We start from the raw sequence: 23,628 nt of genomic DNA, 5'->3' as shown, positions 1-23,628 counted from the left end.
ACAGATCACCTCCCCCCCGCACCGGCAGCAGCGGCATCAGTGCTCACATTTCCCCGCAGCATAATTCGACTCCAACGTCCTAACAAATAAAATGTCGTTTCTCCGCGTCATCGGCAAACAACTGAAGACCCATCCAGCTGTAAGTCCTGACCGCTGTGTTTTCACTGTAGTGTGTGTGTGTGTGTGACCCGATGACATTGAAACGGACGTGGAGGACACGCTGTGTGTGTGTGGCGGCTCCCATTTCCTCACCTCTGTCTAATGTTGGCCTATTCCTGTGGCATTTATTTAACAACATAGCATCTTTATGTGTCATAATGACGGGGGGTAATGCGAAATATAAACAGCATATTCGAGAGTATGCGCCACATTCTGGCAATGTTTAATTCCTCGGCAGCTGGTGCTTTAGAATTCGGATAAAAACGGATAAAATTAACGGATGAATAACAAATGTGCGACTCGTGTTAATCAATTTCTTTAAAATAAAGCTCCTCCTCTATATATTTAAAATAAATATTCGTCCTCTCATCGCTCTCCTTCTGCCACCTTCATTACACCTTCATTTATCTGCTTTAAAATGCAGCCGAATACTACTACCATCATCACTACTAGTAATAGTAATAGTAAATGGCCATAATCTGAGAGGCAGATACGTTAAAAACAGTCGTGTACATGTCCGTTAAATGCCTTTTTGGCACGCAGCCGCAGCACGTACACGGTCTCCATATTGGAATGACTCAATGCCATGCCGTTGCATGTAAACACAGGGGCGGATAAAGCCACTTGGGGGGTGGGGCCTCCAGGAAAAAGGGACCCAGCAAGCTGGTGACATTGGGTCTAGTTAGGATCCAGTGTAATGTAATAATGTAATTCTACCGGTGTTCGCTTTTTGGCAAACCATCTGTGTTTGGAGATTGTTTGGTCTATTTGACAGGTGTCAAACTCAAGGCTCACGGGCCACATCCGGCTCGCCATGCAAGATAATATGTTACGTCTTTCCTGACTGAGGGGGCTCAGATCCTCATTTGTATTCTGCGCCCTCTCTTTTAAAAATTGACACCCTTGACGTCTATTTGCCTTTACAAAAACATTACCACCATGATTTTCCTGACCAAAATATTGCAATTCACGATTATAAGTCAAGAGGAAAGATGCAGCTCCCCATTGTGGCACATAAATCACATGGACTGTATGCTGGTGAGTTAGACCGGGTTTTCAAAATGTGTTCGTCTTCGCATTCATGATTATCAGGATAACAATGTCACCATGATTAATTTATGGTAATTACTTGTTATCAAGTGGAGTGATAATATTATATATTGTCCAATATTGTACATTGTCCAATCACTCTATTTGTATAAAGCTTTACTTAAAAAACGACTGTACACAGCGCACACATCTGTTTGCTTTATGTCTTCTTCTCCGTCTTTGATGTATTCTTATAGTAGTGTTATAGCACCACCTACAGGCCTGGCGTACTACAGCGTTGAGACTCATTTTGGGGGGGTTTCCTGTGGATGTAAACATTTCTTGAGACACAACTGTGTTTAATACTAAAAACCTTTAAAGAACAAAGTCCTGTTTCTGTGTGCATTTGACCTCAAAACAAACAGTCGGTTTAGACCTCGTCTCACCCTGTGTAAATTATGCACTACAGTTTTAAAGTAAAGGGGTTCTCACACAGTTTTACAGTTGTTGTTGCTGTCGACTAAATGAATCAGCTGTTCTTTGTGTGAACCCCTGCCCCCAGCTCTGACGCCTTTGTACAGAGTCTTCTCTTTATTACTGCGGTTATTAATAAACCACTGGTGGTTGCTGGTCATGTTTTTGTCCTCTGTTCACAACTTCAGGTGAAGCACTGTAGAGTCTTAAATAAAAACGTGACATGTATGGACTAAACAGAGAATTCATAGGGTTGAATAGCATCAGAGGTGGAAATGAACGAGATACATTTACTCAAGTTACTGTATTGAATACTTTATTTGTGTATTTTGTATTTTTTAAGTACAATTTCAAATCAGGATATTGTATTTACTTGAGTACGTATTGACTCAAGTATTGTACTTAGTTACTTTATAAATCCTATCCGTAACTGAGTAAAAATAAAAATTCAGCACAATGAAGACCTACAGGGGGAAAATAAACACCAGAATCAGAAGAATGATGATGTGATTAGCACCAGCACTGGTGCATGAACATAGAGGGTGCGCGCCAAAAGTGACGAAATATCCTGTGTTGCGCCGGGCGCGTGAGCTCCAAAATAATTTTGGATTTCTGACCCCTTGTCATATTTCTACTACCCTCACACCCCACGCAAAGTAACTAAGTAGCTTTTACTTAAAGTACATTTCAAATGAACTACTTTTTACTTCTACTTGAGTAATATTTCATCAAAGTTCACTTGATTACAATATTTTAGTACTTTTTCCACCTCTGAATAGCATATAGCCTTATCACAGATATTATATAACAGCAGAGAAGACAGAGATAAAACCACACAGTTTGCACCTTTGAAGCTCTATTGTGAAACCTAATGTTCAAATTGATCTGCCAATTGAATTATTCTCTGAATTCTGTTATGCTGTTTTTTTTTTTTTTTTATGATTTCCTTTCTTGTTTTTGGTGTTTTTACTTAAATTGACCTTTAACTGAACTGAAGTGAACTGAACACAAAAAACCTCAGTAAAGAATAAATTCATAAAAGAGACATGTCTAAATAACCTGGAGGTGAGGGATATAAATAGTTTTAATATCCAGTAATGATATAAATCAGATTCATAGCCTGGTATCTGTATGAAAAGACAACAACTGTCAGTGATTCAACTGTCTATTAAAAGCATTATAAATTAGTATTTGGTTGAACCTTCACTGCTGCTAGACTCGTGCCTTTATGATCAAGCACACACAGGCAGAAGTTCTTAAAAGTGTCGCTTTGCCTCGTTTTTTAATCCACTCACTCTCCTACACCAAAGTCCAAAAAAAAGTCAATGATTTTACATCTTGGCGCATACAGGGGTTGCACTGGTGCCTCCATCAGTATGTTCAACTGTGTTATTTTTTTATTTTTGACACTGGTATTTTAATTCCTTTGTTTAGATTTGCCTCAGTGGCACACATTTACCAAACAAGGCAGCATAGACCAGCAGCTCCTGTGCCCCCATGAGCTAAAAACTGAGTTTCTCTATGGACTTTGGTGCGTGAGAGTAAGCGGTTTACAAACTTCCATTTCCAGTCAAAAAAAGGCTGTCTATCAATGAGATGTTGTATGATGCAGTATTGTGAAGTATTGTGAGCAAGTGCAGATTGTGTTTGTTGTCCTGACGTAATAGATTTTCAGTGATTTTATTCTTTTGCCCTCCAGCTGATCCCCCTCTTCATCTTCATCGGTGGTGGGATGTCCATGACCGTCGCCTACATGATTCGGACGGCTCTGAAAAATCCAGACATCACGTAAGTTCCACTGACATCCCAATCATCTCTAAATGCCCAGTAAACCTTAGCGTGTGTAGAAGTATTACATCAGGGGTTCTCAAAGTTTTGATACCTGAGGGCCAATTTAGGAACCCAACATTGGACTGAGGGCCGCCAAAGGAAAAAAAACAGAAAAAAAAAACATTTGTAATAATTTTAATGACCAGATTGCAGTTCTACAGTTAAGCGTTAAGTAATAGAAGCGTTAAAATAATGTAATTTAAGCATTAATATAATAACGCTTTATAATTTACTGGGTAATTACCCAGTATTTTGGCCATTGTTCTTAGCTTCTAATTACAGGTTAATACCAAGTAACACATTTCTGTTACCATATATTTACTGGGTAAATAGCTAGTAATTGGGGGCTGTAGCTATACCTGCTTATTACCAGCTTATAACCCAATAATACACTAAAATTCACCATATAGAAACCAGGTAATTACCCAGTATGTTTGTTTACACTTATTGGTCTGTGTCCAGTAATGTCCAATAAATATTTAACAAGCTTAGTAGCTCCTGTAATAAAACTATCAACTGTAATTCATGGCGGGCCGCCAGAAATGTTTCTGTGGGCCGCCATTGGCCCCCGGGCCGCCCTTTGAGAACCAATGTATTACGTGATAAATGACGATCACTTCAATACTTTGTCATACTGAAGTATTTTTTTACTTGTTTTGTGTTCTCAGATGGGATCGCAAGAACAACCCTGAGCCCTGGAACAGACTGGAGTACAACCAGCAGTACAAAGTAACAGCGTCACACTCTCTCCACAATAATTATCACAGAGACTTGGAAGGAACAGGGAAGGAAAAAAATTGCGATATTTGACTAAATAAAGGCGTTCAGTATTTTTGCTGATCTATTGTGATAAAACAAAACTCACAACAGAATTCTGAGGTGAAAGATTAAAATCTGAATACCAAGATTAAGAGTCAGGATTAATAATTAGAAATAGATTAAATTAAGAATTCTTGATTAAGAGATTAAAAATTCTGATCTTAAAGTCAGGATTCTCACTGTATCACAGCGTTCTGACTGAGATTAAAGTCAGAATTGTGAAATTCTGATAGGATATTATAGACAGAATTGTTGATTTAAATCAGACATTAAAATCAGAATTCTAATAGAGATTAAAGTTAATGTTCTTAGAGTTGGCTCAGATTTCTGACTGAGAAAAAAAAGGCTGATATTGATAAAGTCAGAAAAAAGACTTTAATCGCAGAATTCAGTAATTTTTCCTTTTTTTTTATTTTAAAAAAGTCACATGTGGCCCTAATCCTCTTCTGTAGATTTCTATTTATCAGATATGCATATTGAAATGTTGTCCTTCCAATTCATTTCCAGGGCTCTGTAATCTTTTCATATTCCTTTGCATGTTGGTCTGGTTAGATTAAAACCACAAGTCACTTTGTATAAATGTTATCAAAGCCTCAAATTCCACGATTGCCTTTTACTGACTGTGAACCTTTGTGTGTTTGATTGCAGCTGTTCAACGTGAGCACGGACTACTCTAAGCTGGAGAAGAACAGGCCTGATTTCTAAGTGGCTGTGTCTCTGACAGCAGTGTGAAGAGCCTTTTCTTGCACCTATAAATATATATATTTTTTTCTTGCCGATTATAAAATAAAATGAGTGAAACTGAATTAAGCCACACCGCACACAATCTTTATTTATAAAGGCAGCTGATCGTTCGCAGCATCGATGGCTGAATAAAGCAGACAACCATCTGTTTTACTAATTTATGAATTAATTTTTTTTTTGACTATGTTGTAAATGATTAAGACTGTTTCAATCACTTTCACTTGTCTGTGTTTTTTTTGGATGCCACAGTATTTGAGGTAACTGATTTAGATTTTTAGGGATCAAGGTTTAGACCTAAGAAAGAAATGACTGGATTTTGAAGGAGAGATACCGAAGGTCCTTCCTTCCCGCTGCTGTAAGACTTTATAACAACCAGCAGAGCTCCCAGTAGACCCAGTCACCACCATAGTGATACTATATTCAATTATTTCACAATTCTATGCTCCACCGTGCACCTGTTGCTGTTCCTTGTTTGCTGTGCAAACGTACACAGTATATATATAATTTGTTGACTTTCTTTTGTGTGACTATCCCTTTGCTGCTGTAACACAGGGAATTTCCCCATTATCGTATTGTAAAACGGGCTGAGGGGGCTCTGATGACCGATATGACAGTGGCCCTGAATTGCAAAATCGCCAATACAAATAGGAAAACACAAAATTAACATAGGAAAACACAAAATCAACATTAACTGAAAACAACAAAAGCAGGAAAAGCAACATTAACTGATAACAACGACATTAACTGAAAACCCAACGACAAAAACAGAAAACATTAACAAAAGCGTAAAAACACAATGACATTAATTGAAACACAACCACAAAAGCAATAGGTTAATATCATTGTTTCCTACTTTTTCCTGTGTTTTCAGTTTATGTGTTTTATGTTAATGTTGTTGTATGTTGTTGTTTGTCATGGCTACCGTAATATAGTGTTTAAATATGTCACACCCAAATGTATCCAGGTGATGTGATTTTGACAGAAATCTCCCTTTAGCCCATATCACTTTTTGGCAACTGGAATACTGCATGTTATTGTTGCACTAGGTCTTTACAGGTACTTCAATGGGTTGAGTGGGTTGTACTTTACTGTATAAAATACATTTCCCGAACGAAACATCATTAATTTTGTCACAAAAATACCTCCTCAACTGGAATACTGCATGTTACCATTTGCATTAGCCCTTTACATGTATTTTGACAGGTTATTTTTTATTTTATTTTTATTTTATTTTTATTTAGCAGGGGTTCTCAAAGTTTTGATACCAGAGGGCCAATTAAGGAACCCAACATTGGACTGAGGGCCGCCAAAGGAAAAAAAAAGAAAGAAAACCCATTTGTAATAATCTTAATGACCAGATTGCAGTTCTATAGTTTAGCGTTAAGTAATATAAGCATTAATATAATGTAATTTTAGCGTTAATATAATAACACCTTATAATTTACTGGGTAATTACCCAGTATTTTGGCCATTGTTCTTACCTTCTAATTACAGGTTAATACCAAGTAACACATTTCACAGTTACCATATATTTACTGGGTAAATTAGTAATTGGGGGCTGTAGCTATACCTGCTTATTACCAGCTTATAACCCAATAATACACTAAAATTCACCATATAGAAACCAGGTAAATACCCAGTATTTTTGTTTCCACTTATTTGTCTGTATCCAGTAATGTCCAATAAACATTTAACAAGCTTAGTACCTCCTGGATTAAAACTATCAACTGTAATTCATTGCGGGCCGCCAGAAATGTCTCTGCGGACCAATGTTTTTATAGTATTTAACAGACCAAACTGTGTTCTTTCTCAATTCTCCAGGAGGTGGCGGACAAACGCTCAGCCACAACATACAGCCGAAGAAGAAATACATCTTCTCGCGAGATCAAAATTAAAAAATAACGCGGGACGCTAAGAAGAACTCATCAGTTGATCCTGACAGATTTGAGAGTCGTACAGTTATTATAAAAACGCGTGACTACATAGAACTTTCTATACTACGGTTTGTCTTATTTTGCTGGACTCGGCGCTCTTCTGAAAAGCCGCCTTTCAACACGGTTTTATTGTTACTTAGTAGATGCATGTCAGCTAACAGCTAACAGCTAACCTGCTGTGTAGCGGCTTCTCTGTCTACAAATGGATCCCACGGAGGATTTATCAGCCCGGGTCCTACTGAGAAACATTCTCAGCACAGAACCACTGCAGACCCCCATCACACGCAGGTAAACCCCCCCCCGGGAACACTCTTTTTTCGAGCTTAGTGTTTGGTGTTTTTCATGTCTCGACTTGGTTTGTTAGCTGTGTTGCACGGTTGTTTGTGTACATTTGACGCTTTCGTTTCAAAACATTACTTAAAACATCTGATCACTCTGCCTTTGTCACATGTTGCTTGTGAGGTATGATGCCAGTATGTGTTTCTGTATATTTATATTTTATATATGTAACTTTATCTAGAGCTGCAACTAACGATTCTTTTCGTAATCGATTAATCTGTCGATTATATTCTCGATTAATCGATGAATCGGTTGGTCCATAAAATGTCAGAAAATGTTAAAAAACATTGATCAGTGTTTGTCAAACCTGGAAATGACGATGTTCTTGAATGTCTCGTTTTGTCCACACTGAACCAAAATGATTCAGTTTTAATGATTTTTTTTTGAATGATTTATTTGTTATGTGGAGCAAAGACTAAGAAAATATTCACATTTAAGAAGCTGAAACAATCAGAAATCTTGTTTTAATCATGAATTTTTAGTGGTAGTAGTTTTTAGTAATCGATTAATAATCGATTAATCGATTAATCGTTTCAGCTCTAACTTTATCCATTTCTGGCGGTCACTACGGTGAACCGTCCAAAACAACTAGCCCCCCTGGCACTAGCTAGGACCTTGTTAGCACTGATTCATATTTTCCACATGAGTCATATAAAAGTCATTATGTTATTCAGCACTCTCCAGACGAGTGCAATTGGTGGCTCACTCTTGTTAACCCTGGACACTTGCTGTTTCTTGCACTCAGTATATTATTCTCCATTTGGGTCGTGACCGGTTCTACTTGAGTGGTTTGCATATTATAACACATAACACATGTTTCATCTACTACATGTTCCTAAAATTGTTCTGCACATGCCTCTGCTTCCTCTTTTTGACTGTAAATGACAAGCAACATTGTGCGCGATAAACCTTTTCAATTTACACCACGGTAAAAGACAGATGACAGAAATCGTACAAATAAATTTAACAGTATGAGAATTTCATACGTGTTTGCTGTGGTATTGTTTATAAGGATAAGTTTACATGTTGAAAAGAAATTGAGATAGTTTCACCGAGATTTGCAGATTTATTAAAATCAAACCTTAACAAAACACTGCAAACTGAATATTACATACAGTTGACTCAGTTGACTTTTTCATTGCAAATATGCTGTTGTACATACACTATACGTTCATCAAACTATATGTGCGACCTGTCAATAAACATCATCAGAGCAGTTGTTGCAGGTTATATAGAAACTGGTCAGAATAAGGCAGTAGAGGAGGCAATATAACGCAGCAGCTTCAGAAGGAACTGAAAGTCTCTCCTCAAACAGCCTCTATGGATCTTTCAGATTTATAGCATTGCTTACTTGGTGACTACTTCTTCTGTTGTTAAAATGTTTTTTCTGCTTGGTGGTACTCCACTTACCGGTTGGTCAGTTTGTGCAAACGCTGTCCACGTGCACCCAACGTGTTCTTTCATTGCTGTTCTAAAATCTGGGCTGCACGCACACAGCCTGCGCGTTGATGACACGTTTTGCGTCATGTGCATCGTGTGCATGGTGTTCATTGGGTCTGCACGTGCTGTGTGCGGAAGTGTGAAAAGCTCTGGGCCTTTAGGGGTTTTAAGTAATAGCCCAGTGGGTAACACATCTGACACAGAAGGCTGTCATTGAAATGTTTGATTATCACGAATGAGTTTCAATCAATTGGTTGTAAACATCAATTTTGTTGTCTCAGTACCTCTAATGCTCAGGGTCCCAGCGGGCAGCGGCGCAGCAGCAGACTGAGCAAGAAAGATGCTGGAGCCCAAACACCTCAGGAAATCATGAGGCGCAGCATGAAGCATAAATTGCGCGAGGTGAGGACGAAGAGGAGAGTGTTTGATGACGATGGAGATGTTGAGTGTATTGAAGCTCACTCTGAATTCTTTGCAGAGCATAACCAGGAAGTCTTTGCCTGCCACCACGAGGAGGACGGCGACCTCAGGACTCCTGCGACAGACTAACACTCCAGGTCTGACGTCAATGTTGTTTGACGACGATGACACACCAAGGCACTTACTCAAGAACATCCTGCAAACAGGTGTGCACATGGGACCTGTCACTTCCTGATCTGTACTGGATCTGTTACTGCAACTGTTTTATATTGTAAAATATATTGCAATATGTTTTATTTTAGAAGAATAACTACTGTAAACAATATTTTTTATTGTTTAAGTTGAGCTGAGTTGAGAGAACAGCATGTGTGGTTGACTGGTTCATGTAAGGAGCCTTTGCTTTTCTGTTGTTTTTAGTTGCACAGTAGAGGTGCACTTTTCTTAGACATTCATGTCATGTTGCAGCTGTCTGTCGAACCATGTCTTTCATCATGTGATTCAGAGCCTGTGAGGTCTCCAGTGGTGAACATCAAAGCTGCGTCAGAGGAGCCTCGGTTCTCCTCAGCCAGCTCTAGCATCTCCAGCAAGCGTCCCAGGTGAACCACCTACAAAACATTTAGAAGATTTAATATTATACTTTTTGGCATTTTTTATTGTACATTTTTTATAGCGTTTTCTTCTTATTTTCCTCTTCTACTTCTCTTCATTTTCATTTCATTCCTCCATCTTCTTCTTCTTAGTAGTTGCTTTAGGGGTATTAATTCCACTCTCCGTATTGGTTGTTTGCATGCAGCTTGCTATATTATTCTTTGTGCGTTTGCAGGTATAAAATGCACACATGACAATTGATTGTTATCTTTGCTTTAAGTATTGAGCTCTCAGGGCTGGATCTGCCTGATTTAACCCTGGGCAGTGCAGGAACCTTAGCTAAGGGACTAAGCAGGAAGAGACCACGACGAAGCCTTAATGTGACGGCTTTTGAAAAACGACTCAAAGATGCAAGTGGTAAGGTCAAACCCAACACTCATGGACACCAAATGATTGAAAGAGAGTCTTTAATAATAATGTAAAGTCTGCTTCTTGTTGTATTCACTATACACAAATCAAGTAGCCATTTTGTGTGTTTCGATCCATTACTGTGTTTCAAATACACACAGGGTTCCCACGGGTCCTTGAAATCCTTGAAACTTTGGATTTGAAAAAAACAAAAAACTTCCAAGGATCTATTAATTAAAAAGGTCAATCATGTTGGAATCTGTGTAAAGTGTATACTTGTAAACCCTGTGTTGTTGTTTTTTTTTTTTTTTACAAAATTTTATTTTATGACTCACAACTTCCTCCCAACTTCCTGCATATTCCAGTAAAATGTAACATGCTTAATTAAGTTCACAACTGTACATTCTTGAAGGAGCTTGCATTCAAACTGTGGTGAGAAGCGACCGCAGTATTAGCAGCTTGCTCTCTTCGTGTATTTTGCCACGTTTGTCTCATTGCCTGTGTTAAAAACATTGATCTGACTCATATTTTATTGATTAGCTGATTTGTATTTGTGTTTCAGATTTTCAAGAGGAACATGAAGAATCTGCAGAAAACTGTTCATCACTTTCATTATCAAGGTATGGAAAAAACTGCACTGTCATGTGGTTGGTTTGTTTAAAGTGAATGTTATTATACTTGTACTACTAAATTGTTACCGAGTGAATAATTCATAGCTTTGTTCTCTGACTAAGTTCCACTTCTTTGAGTCTAAAAACTCCCTTTGTGGATGTCCGGAGTGAGAAAAGGGGACTGCAGAGACGAGTGTCCAACCGCCGAAAAATCACAGAGGAAGAATTTGGCGCTGCTGTTAATAAACAGTGGATGGGAGATGATCATGGTAATAAAATGAATTTACGAATGTTTTTGTGTTATTGCATTTATAACAAGTTTAAGATCTATAAAAACATCCAAGCAGGTAATAATACATGAACTTTACATCAAGCCAAAGCAGTCATTTCATTCCGTAATGTTCCAACTGTGTAACAGGTGTTCTACTTTCTTAATAGAATAAATGCACAATGTAAATCAGGACTTAGTTAAAATGCTGTCACTTTTCTTATCTGCAGTTTATCACCGACTAAATGACACCTTTTATTATTTATTTGTTTTTTTCAGCTGCCATGATACCATTTGTCATTTTAGTTGTGGTCACATGACTGCAGTGTAGCACATCTATTTTTACAGCCTGTGCAAAGTGAAACATACATGATATTCAGAGTTGACAAATCATATTATATTTAACTTTTCCTGACACCCTATCCAGTGTTTTTTTTATCATCATTATTATTATTATTACTTATTTTATTGACCAATATCAATACTCACTCACTAGAGCAAGCTGAATGAAAAGCAAGCTATTACCACTGTACCAGTTTGCGTGTATCTTCCACTATCCTCAGAACTCTCACCTGATGTCAGGTGGTGACGTGCCTTATTAGCTTAACAACATAAAACACTACATTGTTTTGTTTTCATTCATTTTAAGTAATTGATAATATATAGTCATAATTTATTACTGGATCAATACTGAACAATAGTTTCAACATCAGGCTATTCCCTACCTCAGAATAACCCTTTCTGGTGTATTTTCACATTTTATATTATATCTTCAATGTAAATATTAAATTCTAGGCCAGTGATGTGAGCATGTAGGAGGAAGGGAAAGGGGAATGTGTTTTTAAGGAGAGAGTTGTAGTGTAGAAGTGACTCGTGAGTTACCTGCAGCTGGTGGATAGAGCAGATTTTTTTAAGTGCGTCGGTGGTGCTGAGACAAAGCATGAGACGGGGAGGCTCGCTCTCGCTGATATCATGGCTTCCAGCAGGGACACACTTAAATAAAGGCTCACCTAATAAAATCTAGGCTAGCTTATCTATCTAGCACCTTATCTCTATCTGTAGACAGTCCGGCTAGAAGCTGAAGTGTGTGTCGCTTTGCAAACTGCTCTCTCTCCCAAACCAAAGTTCATAGAGAATATAAGTGTTTTTACATAACGGCACACAGGTGTCATTGATCCACTGCTGCCTCCAAGAGTAAGTTCAAATACATTTTTTGTGGTGTTTGAAATTGTTCCTTCACGTTTAAGTGTGAGTGGTCTGTACATGTTCCTGTAACTTGTGACGTTCTAACAACTAACAATGGCTCTATGTTTATAATAACAAGCCATTTAGTAATGCTAAAGACTATAATTGTACTTTATAATTATTTCCTTTCCTGTCACCTTGCAGTGAAGGGAGTTGACCTCAACCATTCAACCTACAGCGAAGGCTTCACCCTGGGCCTGAGTGAACTCAGTGAACCTAATATCACAACTGACATCATCAACTGTAACACAGCCCTCTACACACATTCTGACCCCATGACCTCCACCTTTTCCATTTTGGCAACGCAGGACAAAGATACAGTGATGGCCACTCAACTCCAAAGACAGATGACAGATCGGGAAGAGAGCAAATTGGGAAAAGATGAGACAGGATTTGTGTTTCCAACTGAAGTTGGAGTCATGGCAGAGCTTCAGAATGAAGAGCCTTGTCTCCTTGAGGGTCAGTTGGAGGAAGAAGTGGATGCAGCCGAGGAGAACGGTGTGGAAGCTCAAACAGAAGAAAGAGATCGTGCAACTGAAAGTCAAACTGAAGAAGAAGAAGACAACGTAGAGGACAGTATAAAAGCTGCATCCCAGTCTGACGAAGAGGAGGCTGAACCTCAATCTGAAAAAGGAGATGTAGAAGACCGTGCAGATGATTCTCAGTCTGTGGAAGATGAAGTCAGGTCTCAGTCTGAGGAGGAGGAGGTTGAAATTCATTCTGAAAAAGAAGGAGAAGATGGTGCAGATGATTCTCAGTCTGTGGAAGATGAAGTCAGGTCTCAGTCTGAGGAGGAGGAGGAGGTTGAAATTCATTCTGAAAAAGGAGATGGAGAAGAAGGTCCAGATGATTTTAAATCTGGGGAAGATGTTGAAGCTGGGTTTCATTCTGAGGAGGAGGCTGAACCTGAATCTGAAAAAGAAGGTGCAGATTATTCTGAATTTGGGGAAGATGTTGAAGCTGGGTCTCAGTCTGAGGAATTGGGGGATGATGGAGAAGACTATCAGCACGACCAAGAGGATCCTGATAACAATTCTCATTCTGAGGGCAAGGATGTGATCGAATCTCGGGATGAAGATGAGCACGAGGTGGAGGAAAAGGAGGGTGAGCAGGCATCAGAACAACTGGAGCACATCAGTAGGAGGGCCCATCACTCTCAGGGTGGACTTGTTGTGCCTTTCGCAGAAGCAGAGAGGAATTTACCAGATGTCACAGAGAGAGGTAAGGTCAAAAATATGGTCTGTTATTGTGGACAGCATGACTGCTGCTACGAATTATAATTGCCTTTGTCAATATTCTGTTTTTAATGCCGAGCATTATCATCAGAATACATTTGCTCCTTAAGAATAACGATAGCACTCAGGAAAGAAAATAATGAATAGGTAAAAAAAACACAATATTAACAACAGATAAAAGATATATAAAATATAAACATGACAAGAAATGTGTGCTCAGAGGGAGTTCTATGACAATAAATAAAACTGAACACAAAGTTTGCTGTCAATTTTGTTAGGGAATATAAGAGCAGTTATATCTATGGAGGCCTGAGTAATGTTTTTTTTCCTGCTAAAAACAATAATTTTAAATGATTGAGATTATGAAATGTTCCAAAAATCAAGTAAAAAGTAGTTGTAGATTTTGAAACATTTATTCATCAATAGTTTCATTAATAATATAGATAATACTGATTTGTTACCAAATGAGTATTAAAAAACAAAAACTCTTGCTATATTAGTGAAGGCAAGCAGACATTATTTCCCTTTCCCCTGGCTCGATTAATTGTCTCTGTGTCTGTTATTATAGCTGTGATATGTAAAAGGTTTTACACTGTTACAGCACAACTTCCAGTCCTGGCATATGTGCTACAGCGGATGGAGATATTTCCTGAAACGAGGCTGTGTTCACAGGGGAATCTTTTTTCCCATCTGGATGTGGCCACAGTCTCTCCTTCTTGTCTCTGCCTATTGCTCATCTTCAGCGTGGTGTGTGAGGGACAGCATGTGCATGGGGCTGACTGTGAGCTAACTGCTCAGATTGAGTGAGAGAGCGCAGAGAAAAGAGCCTGTTCAGAGACGCTTTTCTGAAGCAATGTTCCAAAAAAAAAAAAAGAAATCATTGCACGTCTGGCGATGTGACTATCGCACATGAGCACATTGCGATGATGATTGACGATTCTCAAGTCATACGTCGCGTAGCCCTATTTCTTATATAAGTCTTTCTGGGATTTTTTTGTAGGAAGGTCCAAAGTGCACAGTGCTGACGATTTGCACATCGGCTTGGAAATGGGAGCCAGTGACGGCAGCCCACCTCGTAGTGGGACACCTGATGTGGAAGATTCTTTAACCTCTGGCCCAGAGGCAGCTGACTGTGTTGCAGATGGAGAGAACAGCTTTCATCTGGAGATGACACATGATATTGAAGAAGGCAGCCACCTTAGGGATGCTTTGCCTGAAGATGCTGCTGCGGACCCTGTTGAACAGGAAGAAGAGTGGGAAGATGAAGAGATTGAGGGTTAGTGTCTTTTTCTCAGTGTGTTGCTGTGTGTTTGTGTCTTGGGCTACCTGTGGGGAGAGATTTTGTGCAGAACTGTTAATCTGGGGCAACATGCTACATGCCTTGTGCAGAAAACCAGTGATACAAATGGTATCGTTGGAATCTGGATTCTCCACTGTCCAGCCGACGCGTTTTTTTTTTGTTTACTTAATCACGCTGATGCTCCGGTGCCGCTTTTCAGTGTGTGCACTGTAACTGTGTTTTTTTCTGCTCCTGCTGGTTTGATCCATCTGTGTTTTAGTTGTGTTTCATGAACATAAGAATGTTTTTATGAGCTTTTAGCTGAGTTTCTGACCTTTCTGTGGGTATGCAGCATGTCTGTGTTTATTAAAGTTAGACATGGTTTTTTTACTTTTTTGTCGCTTTTGTGTGTGACGCTGCCCCTGGTAAGATAAAGTAGCGGATTCTAATTAAAAAACTTAAAAAATCACTGTCCTTTAACAACTCATGTGTGCATGTGTTTTATAATCTCTGTAGAATTCCCCTGCAAGACTCCAGCATTTGTCAAAGAGAAGAGGAACTTTTTTCTTCGTGAACATGAGACCTCACCCTCTGTTCATAAGAATATTCAAACCAGGCAAGTTGCTCTAGAACATTTGATTCATATAGAAAAACTGCCTGTGGTTAACCTAAAAACTACATTTATTAAAAAAAATATCCCAGGCTAATAAAAACCCTTCCCTGCTTGTGCAGGATGTCAAATACGGTTTAAAAAACATAAAAAATATTAGCTTGTGTGTACTCCTAGAAGACTACATTAAGGTCACCTTGAATGATTACATGTTATTGACCCCTCCCCTCATGTGCCATCAGTCGTACAAGTGAAGCTGTACCTGCAGCTAAGCCTAAGCGGGTGCAAGAGAGGAAGAGAGGACCAGTTACAAAACAAGCCAGCCTTCCTAAGAGCTACCTTATGAGTGTCTTCAGACACTTTGCAAAAACCAAGGTCTCTTCCGACATTTACCCCGTCCTACAGGAAACGTAAGTTACTATGACTTCAAACTAAAACAAGTGGAATGTGCATGTTTTCAGCCACTTGATCTGAAACTTGAAATAATCTCAACTCCAATTTAACAATTTTGGTGACTATGCCATTGTTGAACCAACTGTGTGTCGTTATATTGTGACAGAATGGATCAATTCTTTGATCGAATGGCTGATGACCTGGAGACGTACGCAAATCATGCCAAGAGAAAAACCATTGATTTTGAGGATACTGTTCTTCTGTTGAAAAGGTCAGTGTGTTGTCATGTTCGAATACATGTGCAAAAGAGCAGCTTGGGCCACATGTTTCTGTCTGACCATGCCTGAGAGAATATTGACAACCTGACAGCCCGAACCCAACATGCTTTTTTTTGGAACCAGACACAGAGTAGGCTGAAGCCACTCTGACAGTAGTGCAGGAGACTGTAACTGGCCTGCCTGTGCGTCCAGTGTGTGTGTGTTCATGTGTGCTGCCAGCAGTCCGTGACAAGATTTCTCCGTCACAATGTCAAAAATGGAGGAAGCAAAAAAAAAAAACTAGAGTAGATGAATGGAATAGAATAGAGTAAACTAGTGTTTTTTAAATGTATTAAGCTGCTTATTACCATCATCTCTGTGACCATTACTTCATAACCAAGTCTCATCAGGTCAGTTAGCGGCTATACCTGATTTTCCTGTTGTCAGCATTTTTACAACGAAATATCATGTATGGGAAACGTAAAAAATACCAAAGACGAGGTTACATCTCAAGAATTACCTTGGTTTTGATTTTGATTTTATGGCAACACAGGACCATTTTTAATCCTGTGTCCTAGCCTAAAAGGTTGGGAACCACTGCTGGAGCAGAACAGGGAAAACCCACACATGAGGATTATATCCACTAGATGGCAAGTTTGAGCCGCCCAGTTTAGTCTGTGACCAACTGCTCAGGAGTGCGACCAGTCAGCACAGTCACTTTGCTAGTTGTGAAATATCCTTCATGTTTGAGAGCACACATCTAGACAGAAGCATGGAATAAAATGAGTGACATGTGTTCACTGTGTATCTTTGCCCTCTGCAGGTTAGGTTATGTGAATGACAAGGTGCCAGTGGAAGTGCTGATTGAAAAATACCTTCGAATGGATCAGCGCAAACTCCTGATCCCCATTGCAACTAGTGGTAATGTTGTTGTCCCTAAACGCAGGTGAATATTCCATAAACGGCTTCATATTTTATGTTTTTTTTCTTCCTGAATTTATCTCTTGGACTTTTTTGAGATTTGATTGTCTCAGTCTTTTGATCGGAACATAATTTAAAGATTTGTGTAAATTTGTAAATATCTGTCAACATACTCATACAAAACTATTATTACGATCTCTGTGATGTTTGTGTATCCTCGTGCCTTGTCTTATGCAAATATACAGTAGTGTGTTGATAATTTGTACATACTGCAAACATTGCTGATAACTGTGTTGTGCTTACAGTCAGCACAAGTGTGCGTCAACTTTTTCTTTAATCTTTTCATGCTCATGATTTATATTTTCTGACAGTATGAAATAAAAGAGGCTGCTCCTCTGACATCTTAATAAAGTTGAAATAAAAAATCTTCCAAGCAACATTTTCAGACTTTCTGAATGGAGTTTGAGTTAAAAATATTGTCTGTTTTTTGATGAATGACTGAGAAAGACCGAGGTGCTTGTAATGAAAACGTGGCTGCCAGTACAAAAAACGATGACAAATACTTCTAATGAAATATATGCTTGTGTAAATAAACGATTATTTTAAGAATATTGCAACCGTTTTTTCCAAATGGAAACTGAAGTCTGCCTCTTTGGAAACTGCACTCACTCCCTGCACTGAAGTTCATGGTGAGTTTATATCACATCACACAGGAGTTGTTGATCCACTGATACCTCTACCAGTAAGCTCAAATGTGTTATTTTGAAATGTAGCTGTGTTAAAACCTGTGTGAAACAAACTTGCCAAACAAGGCAGCAGTAAACAAGCAGCTCCTATGTTTGCACACACTGAAATATTAGATTTTCTTTAGGGACTATGGTGTGACCGAGTGCTTTACAAGGTTCAGTTTGGTGTCAGAAAAGGCTGTCTCTCCCCCTTTTAGATTTTTATTTGCAGAGTTGATCACAAGTGAACTTGGGCACTGTGAACATGAGTGGGTGATTAAGTCCATCCTTCAGCAAACAGCCAGTAAAGTGTTGATCTTGGCACTCTGTTTCTAATCTTGTGAAAAGGCAATGGCAATTATGTAAATGAATTGAAGAAATACTAATTTAGTTTCTTAGGTATACGGGAAACCTAATGTAGGTCGTCATCTGCACACTGGTTATTTTAGAACTGCTGTTGAATGTCTGTCCTCTTTAACCACCAGGCATCACAAAGGCATTTTGTCATGGAGAACTGCTGATGGTTTAACATGAAAATCCGGGCAGATTGGCAGTTTCTGTACATCCCACCAACAACTATGTCACTTCAGTCACTTGTATTACTCACTCTGATGCCCTGTTGCTGCCATGTAATTATATATTTGCTTCAACAAGCAACTGAATGGCCGTACCTAATAAAATGCCCAGTTGGTGTATATAAAACACATCAAACATCAATTAGATGGATGGCAAAAAGGAAATGCAGTACTTTTCAAAAGGTTTTTGTGGGACAAATCTGGGGCTGCACAAACATTAATCCCCACAACAAAAGCAGACATTTATCTTTTGATTTGTACACTTTTAAACAGATGAATTAATGTGTGTAATTATTAATTCCATTTGTATGATTTATTGGCATTTAATGTAATACTGATAAAGATCAAATTATGCATCTCAAACACAACATGATCAGAACAGCCATGTTATTGGACAGGAACTGGGCATATAATAATTTCTTCTTGTGATCTCTATTTTTCTTATTTTCTACTATTCCCAGTAGATCAATTACTCCAGTGCAGCATGGGGCGCTGTTTGCGAGACAGGCTCTATATGTGTGCCAGTATCTACAGACAGCTAGCCTGCTAGCTAACAACAACATAAGATCACTCACGACCGCCGATAGAATTTCACCCGACATAAAGGTGAGTTTTGATAAATGAAACGTAGAGCGAAACATACTGACACAAGACGTCAAGTCACACAACAGACGTGTAGTTGAAAATGGCCATTTAGTCTTTGTGACATTTTCTCCGAGATTTGTGTTTGGCTCATGCACAGAGATACGGCTAAATGGCTAGTCTGTTCGATCGAGTTAGCGGACGTGCTAATGTAAGATTGTGGGGGATTGTATTGCTGTAGTGTTGACGATATCAGACCTGGGTGTCGTTTTTTCCGTTTCTCTACAAGCGCATGTGTTGTCTACGGGCAGCTTAATTTAAAAGCTCAACGAAGGAGACGTTATCTTGATATTTAGCAGTTTATCAACCTGCTACTGTCATCGCCCGTAACCACTGCTCAGTCTGTGTTTATGTCCAGAAACAATCAGCGACAGGTGATAGTTATAGTTAGAACTTTATAGAAATGTGTCAAATATATGTAGGTTTCAGTTTAGTGAAAAAGGAAAACAGCAGCAATACTTATGCAAATAATAAACAGTACTCGGGAACAAAAGGGTTGAAATATTCAGCCATTCTGTTATGTTTTGTACAAGTTCATAGATGGTATGATCTCGAGGATTTAGCCTTGGAATTGTAATAGTAAATTTTTTTGGTCTAAAAAGAGATGAGTTTGATTTAGAATTGCCTAGAAATGGACCGTAATAACAGCACAGCAATGATTGTGACATTCAGTATCTTCTCATTGACATAGCTTTATCATCATAGCTCTTGAATTATCATGAAGTAACATATATATACCGTATACACAGTAGTCTTGCCAGATATAGCACCATTCTGAAGATTGTGATGATGGTACTATATCTAGTTGTAAATGCTGTGTTGTCTTTATTATTATCATTATAATTATCATTATTATGGCATGATACAACTTTTTTGTGGCCAATACCAATACTGATATCACAAACTCGAGTATCTGCCTGTAGCAGTATCAGTCCGATAGAGTTATTTTAGACCTTTTAAAATTAGGAAGTGCTAGGAGTGGCGCCGGCGCCAATCTCAGCCGATATAGGGTGAATGTGGGGTACTGGACAGGTCACCAGTTCATCAGAGGGTCACATATAGAGACAAACAACCACTCACACTCACACCTACAGTCAGTTTAGAGCAGGGGTGTCAAACTCAAATACAGATTGGGCCAAAATTTAAAACTGAACAAAGCCACGGGCCAAGGTTGAACAAATTAACCTTTTAATAGGGACCCAAACAAGTTTTGCATTGAATATTGAACAAGCAAGGCTTATATAACTTTATAGAGACATGCAAAATCGAGTTTCAAATAATAATAATAATAATTAAAAAATATCAATGGCATATCAAATAAAATTTAAATAAAAAATGTAATGCCTCTTTTCTATTTGCAGCCTTCTGAGGTAAATATCAACATTAACTTTTTTCACAAGCTAATAAATTTGAAAATACCGCTCTACTGACCATCAAAGTCGCCAAATTGCCGGTTAAACTCAGCGCGATTGCCGCTGTATAATACCGGCGGGCCAGCTCTAATGTTAATTTGAAATTGCCTCAAGGGCCAAATGAAATTACACGGCGGGCCAAATTTGGCCCGCGGGCCAGAGTTTGACACCCATGGTTTAGAGTGTCCAATTTACCTAGTCCTAGTTACCTAGTTTTTGGCCTGTGGGAGGTAACCCACGCTCACATGGAGAGAACATGCAAACTCCATGCATAAAGGCCCTTGTTTCTGACTGCTTCACAAACCTGCTAGCTTACACCAGCACTACACCAACTGTGTGGCCCAAGTTACAATCTCCGCTTACATTGTTCAAACAATTCATATGTCAAATTGACATAGACAGACTTGCTAGTGGCACAGAAAACATGGCTGCCAGCTGGTGCTTAATAAAATGCACATCTAATAATATGTATGCCCTCCTAAGTGTACTTTATTTAAAGACACTTAGGAGTTTGTGCTTAATGTTGCCATTAGACATCCTTTCCAAAAGAAAGGAAAGGTGATTTTTACATCACAGCACACAGAGGAGTTGACTGTCAACCACTGCCTCCATTAGTGAGTTCAAATGTGATATTGTGTCTTTAGTTTTTGGCATCCACAGATTTAAGGTAATGACACAAACTTATAGTGTGGGGCTCAGCAATAGACCAGCAGCTTTTATGTCCATGTGAGCTAAAATAATAATAATAATGATACAAGTTTCCCCCATACAAGTAAGAGGAGGGATGTTGAGTGGTTGGCAAATTTTATTTCCAATAAATAAATATATTCTTAGGTGAGTCTTTTATCAGTTCCTTGTTTTGTGTGTCCGTGTTGGCAGACATACTTACACTGAGAGTGAGCCTACATGCTGAATATGTTTTAGTGCGTCATACAACCACACATGAAAAACCAGAAAACTTTATCAAAATAGTTGATAATTAGTTTAGTAATTGCTGAATAATTGATTAATCGTTGTCCTAGAGAAAACATATATGTATATATGTAATAGGGATGTTGTCTAGGATTTTGATGATGACGAGAATTTGTAGATATCCTTTAAAATGTTTCTTGTTATTTAAGTTATTAATTGTTGCTTACAGATTACATCATTGGACACCATATTTGAGGAAAACAACTATATTTTCTTTCAACTTAAAGCTCCCGTAGACCGCAAGTTCCAATTAATGCTGTTTTTTGGTGTGTATCTGCGCCATTACCTTGTTTATGAAGTCCTAAAGTTTCAAAAAAACAGTTCAGCCACTAGAACGCTGGGTTGCATTGTATTCTCGGGCTCAGCAAGTGCTCTGCAAAAGCCTGGTATCGTTACGTAAGGATCCCGTCTCCTGAACAGCAGATCCTCCTGCTCCGGGCACTAGTTCGGGCACATCTGGTTGCGTACATTGAACCGCAGAAGAAGAATGTCCGTTGTGGAGGTGTTTCACTTGAGACAGTGTCTTCTGACTCTGGGTCCGACTCCGGGTCAGTGAGGGACTACGGCGGGGAGTTGTGACGAAGCCATTTAACCATGTTTTGATAATGAGTAGCGGTGCGTTCATCTTTCCAGAGGGGGTGCTGCGCTTCTGAGAGCTGATGTGCTAATTACGCCACTCCCAGGGGAGACAGTGGGAAAACTCTCGTTGGCTGGCCAATCACAATATGGTTCTGTCATCTGGGGGTGAGATTTTGGTCTGAAACAGCACGGCTGACGAGAGCTTCACTGAGGAGACATTTCGATTGGCTGGTTTGCAGCAAGTAGGAGGTTTTTGACCATAAAAACAAGCTAATGTATGGGAGCTTTAAGCGTGCATGTCTCTGTTAATGTACCTACACATATTCTACTCTAAGTTGGATTAAATTGCTCGCTGCTGCAATTACTTTCACAGTGGCTTCTTCAGCTAAGCCCTTAGCTTGTGTGGTTCAGCAGTGTTGTAATGGTAAGAGACAGGTGACTGGTGACCAGGGTTTTAGCTAGGATTTTTTTAGAGGGTGTCCTCCGTACCCATCGCTGGGGCATGAGGAGCTTGAACATTTAAGGTAAAAATGGGGCATTCTGAGCGTTTTTGAAGGACAATTATGGTGACTCATGAAGTAAGGGCAAGTTTAATTAATTAAACTTAACCCCCCCTGAGTGAGGGGGGGTTAAGGAGTCCTGGCAAAAGGTGAAACCTGCCTGCTTTTTTTTGGACCTGTCCCCTTCAGTGTAATTGTGAGCCTGAACAAGTCAGAGATTGGAACAAGGCAAGCCAATTGCTATAGCAAAATCAATAGTTCATACCTCATCTAGATTGAGCTTTTAGGAAAGGTAGAGTGCCAGCACCAAGAGCAGAATATGAAACCACTCCCTAAGAGCCCCAACATGCGTTGTGCAATTGATCCCCAGTCCCTGTACCAATTATAGTTTTAAGGTTTGTCCGTGGCTTTACTGCAGTCCTCAAAGACCACGACTTTGAAATCAACATTGTGTCCACGACAACGAGGGTTGAAATTTGTTTCATTCCCCATTGGAAATTGCTGTCTGAAAATGCCTTTACACCCCCAGTTTTACATTTCTTAAAATTCAGTGCAGAGGTTGATTTTGCATTCGTCCTTGTTCTGTGGGATGCTGTGACTGCCACCTTATGCATTACTGTATATTTTCACAGTTATGCTTTCATACATTTCAGCTGCTGTTTCAGAGGCATGGAGGATGTTATTGTCGTCCCCCCTAAATTTCATATGCATTTCCTACGACTTGTTTTGTTGTGTTCCTTGTTCTTATTCTCCTGAAAATATATCCATAGTTGTAGAAATGAGTGCTTCAAATATTAAACCATCAAAAAAACTACATCAGCAAATTCAGCATGGCATTTCAGGGATTAGAAAAGAGTTGCATAATTTTCTCAAAATATTGCAATGATGCCTGCGGTTGTGCTGTTAGTCATAGGTCATTATAGAGTTTCTCACACAGGATCATTACAGAAAGTAAAAAAAAAAAATAAACTGCTCATAATTCTTATTTCCTATGTCTTCCAGATTTTGAGTTGGTATTTTAGTTTGTTTTTTGATTGCATTTATATTTTCAAATCTTCACCACGCTACGATTTGCTCATACAGGCACAGATATTGAATGTATATATTTTATGTGAATGAGTGTACAGATTCCCTGCTTAAAGTTCAGCTGATAGCTATAGAATGTGATGCACTTTTAGACTTTGATCCCCAGCTGACAGTTTTTGTTTTTTGGAAACTGA

The 23,628-nt window shown here is 38.9% G+C and overlaps 3 protein-coding genes across 3 annotated transcripts in view; all 3 read left to right on the top strand.

Annotated features, from left to right (window-relative positions):
* On the top strand, positions 1–5,263 carry LOC310938871 (cytochrome c oxidase subunit NDUFA4-like). Its single transcript, XM_083903499.1, has 4 exons — positions 1–139; positions 3,362–3,450; positions 4,161–4,221; positions 4,960–5,263. The coding sequence occupies exons 1-4, from the start codon at positions 92–94 to the stop codon at positions 5,014–5,016; spliced, it is 255 nt and encodes an 84-aa protein (XP_083759625.1). The 5' UTR covers positions 1–91; the 3' UTR covers positions 5,017–5,263.
* A 1,915-nt stretch (positions 5,264–7,178) lies between these two features.
* Positions 7,179–17,032, top strand: cenpt (centromere protein T; the record flags this gene model as incomplete). Its single annotated transcript, XM_083903460.1, has 13 exons — positions 7,179–7,277; positions 9,050–9,170; positions 9,247–9,394; positions 9,691–9,784; positions 10,057–10,193; positions 10,747–10,804; positions 10,919–11,064; positions 12,453–13,529; positions 14,544–14,819; positions 15,339–15,438; positions 15,675–15,842; positions 15,992–16,096; positions 16,906–17,032. The coding sequence occupies exons 1-13, from the start codon at positions 7,192–7,194 to the stop codon at positions 17,030–17,032; spliced, it is 2,643 nt and encodes an 880-aa protein (XP_083759586.1). The 5' UTR covers positions 7,179–7,191.
* Positions 17,033–18,865: 1,833 nt separating this feature from the next.
* LOC310938850 (speckle-type POZ protein) overlaps positions 18,866–23,628 on the top strand; it is a 16,290-nt gene continuing 11,527 nt past the window's right edge. The window contains exon 1 of the mRNA XM_083903477.1: positions 18,866–18,909. The gene's annotated coding sequence lies outside the window, so the exon portion shown is untranslated. The remainder of the gene's footprint in view (positions 18,910–23,628) is intronic.

The sequence above is a fragment of the Microchirus variegatus genome, assembly GCF_963457635.1.
Source record: "Microchirus variegatus genome assembly, chromosome: 17".
NCBI lineage: Eukaryota > Metazoa > Chordata > Actinopteri > Pleuronectiformes > Soleidae > Microchirus > Microchirus variegatus.
This window is presented reverse-complemented; position numbering and strand designations above follow the sequence as displayed.

Bases quoted from the DNA above. Each gene is read 5' to 3' on its own strand.
- LOC310938871 (XM_083903499.1), top strand. From the start codon at position 92: ATGTCGTTTCTCCGCGTCATCGGCAAACAACTGAAGACCCATCCAGCT. The intron at 140-3,361 runs GTAAGTCCTGAC...TTTGCCCTCCAG, and splicing joins AACTGAAGACCCATCCAGCT to CTGATCCCCCTCTTCATCTT. The intron at 4,222-4,959 runs GTAACAGCGTCA...GTTTGATTGCAG, and splicing joins AGTACAACCAGCAGTACAAA to CTGTTCAACGTGAGCACGGA.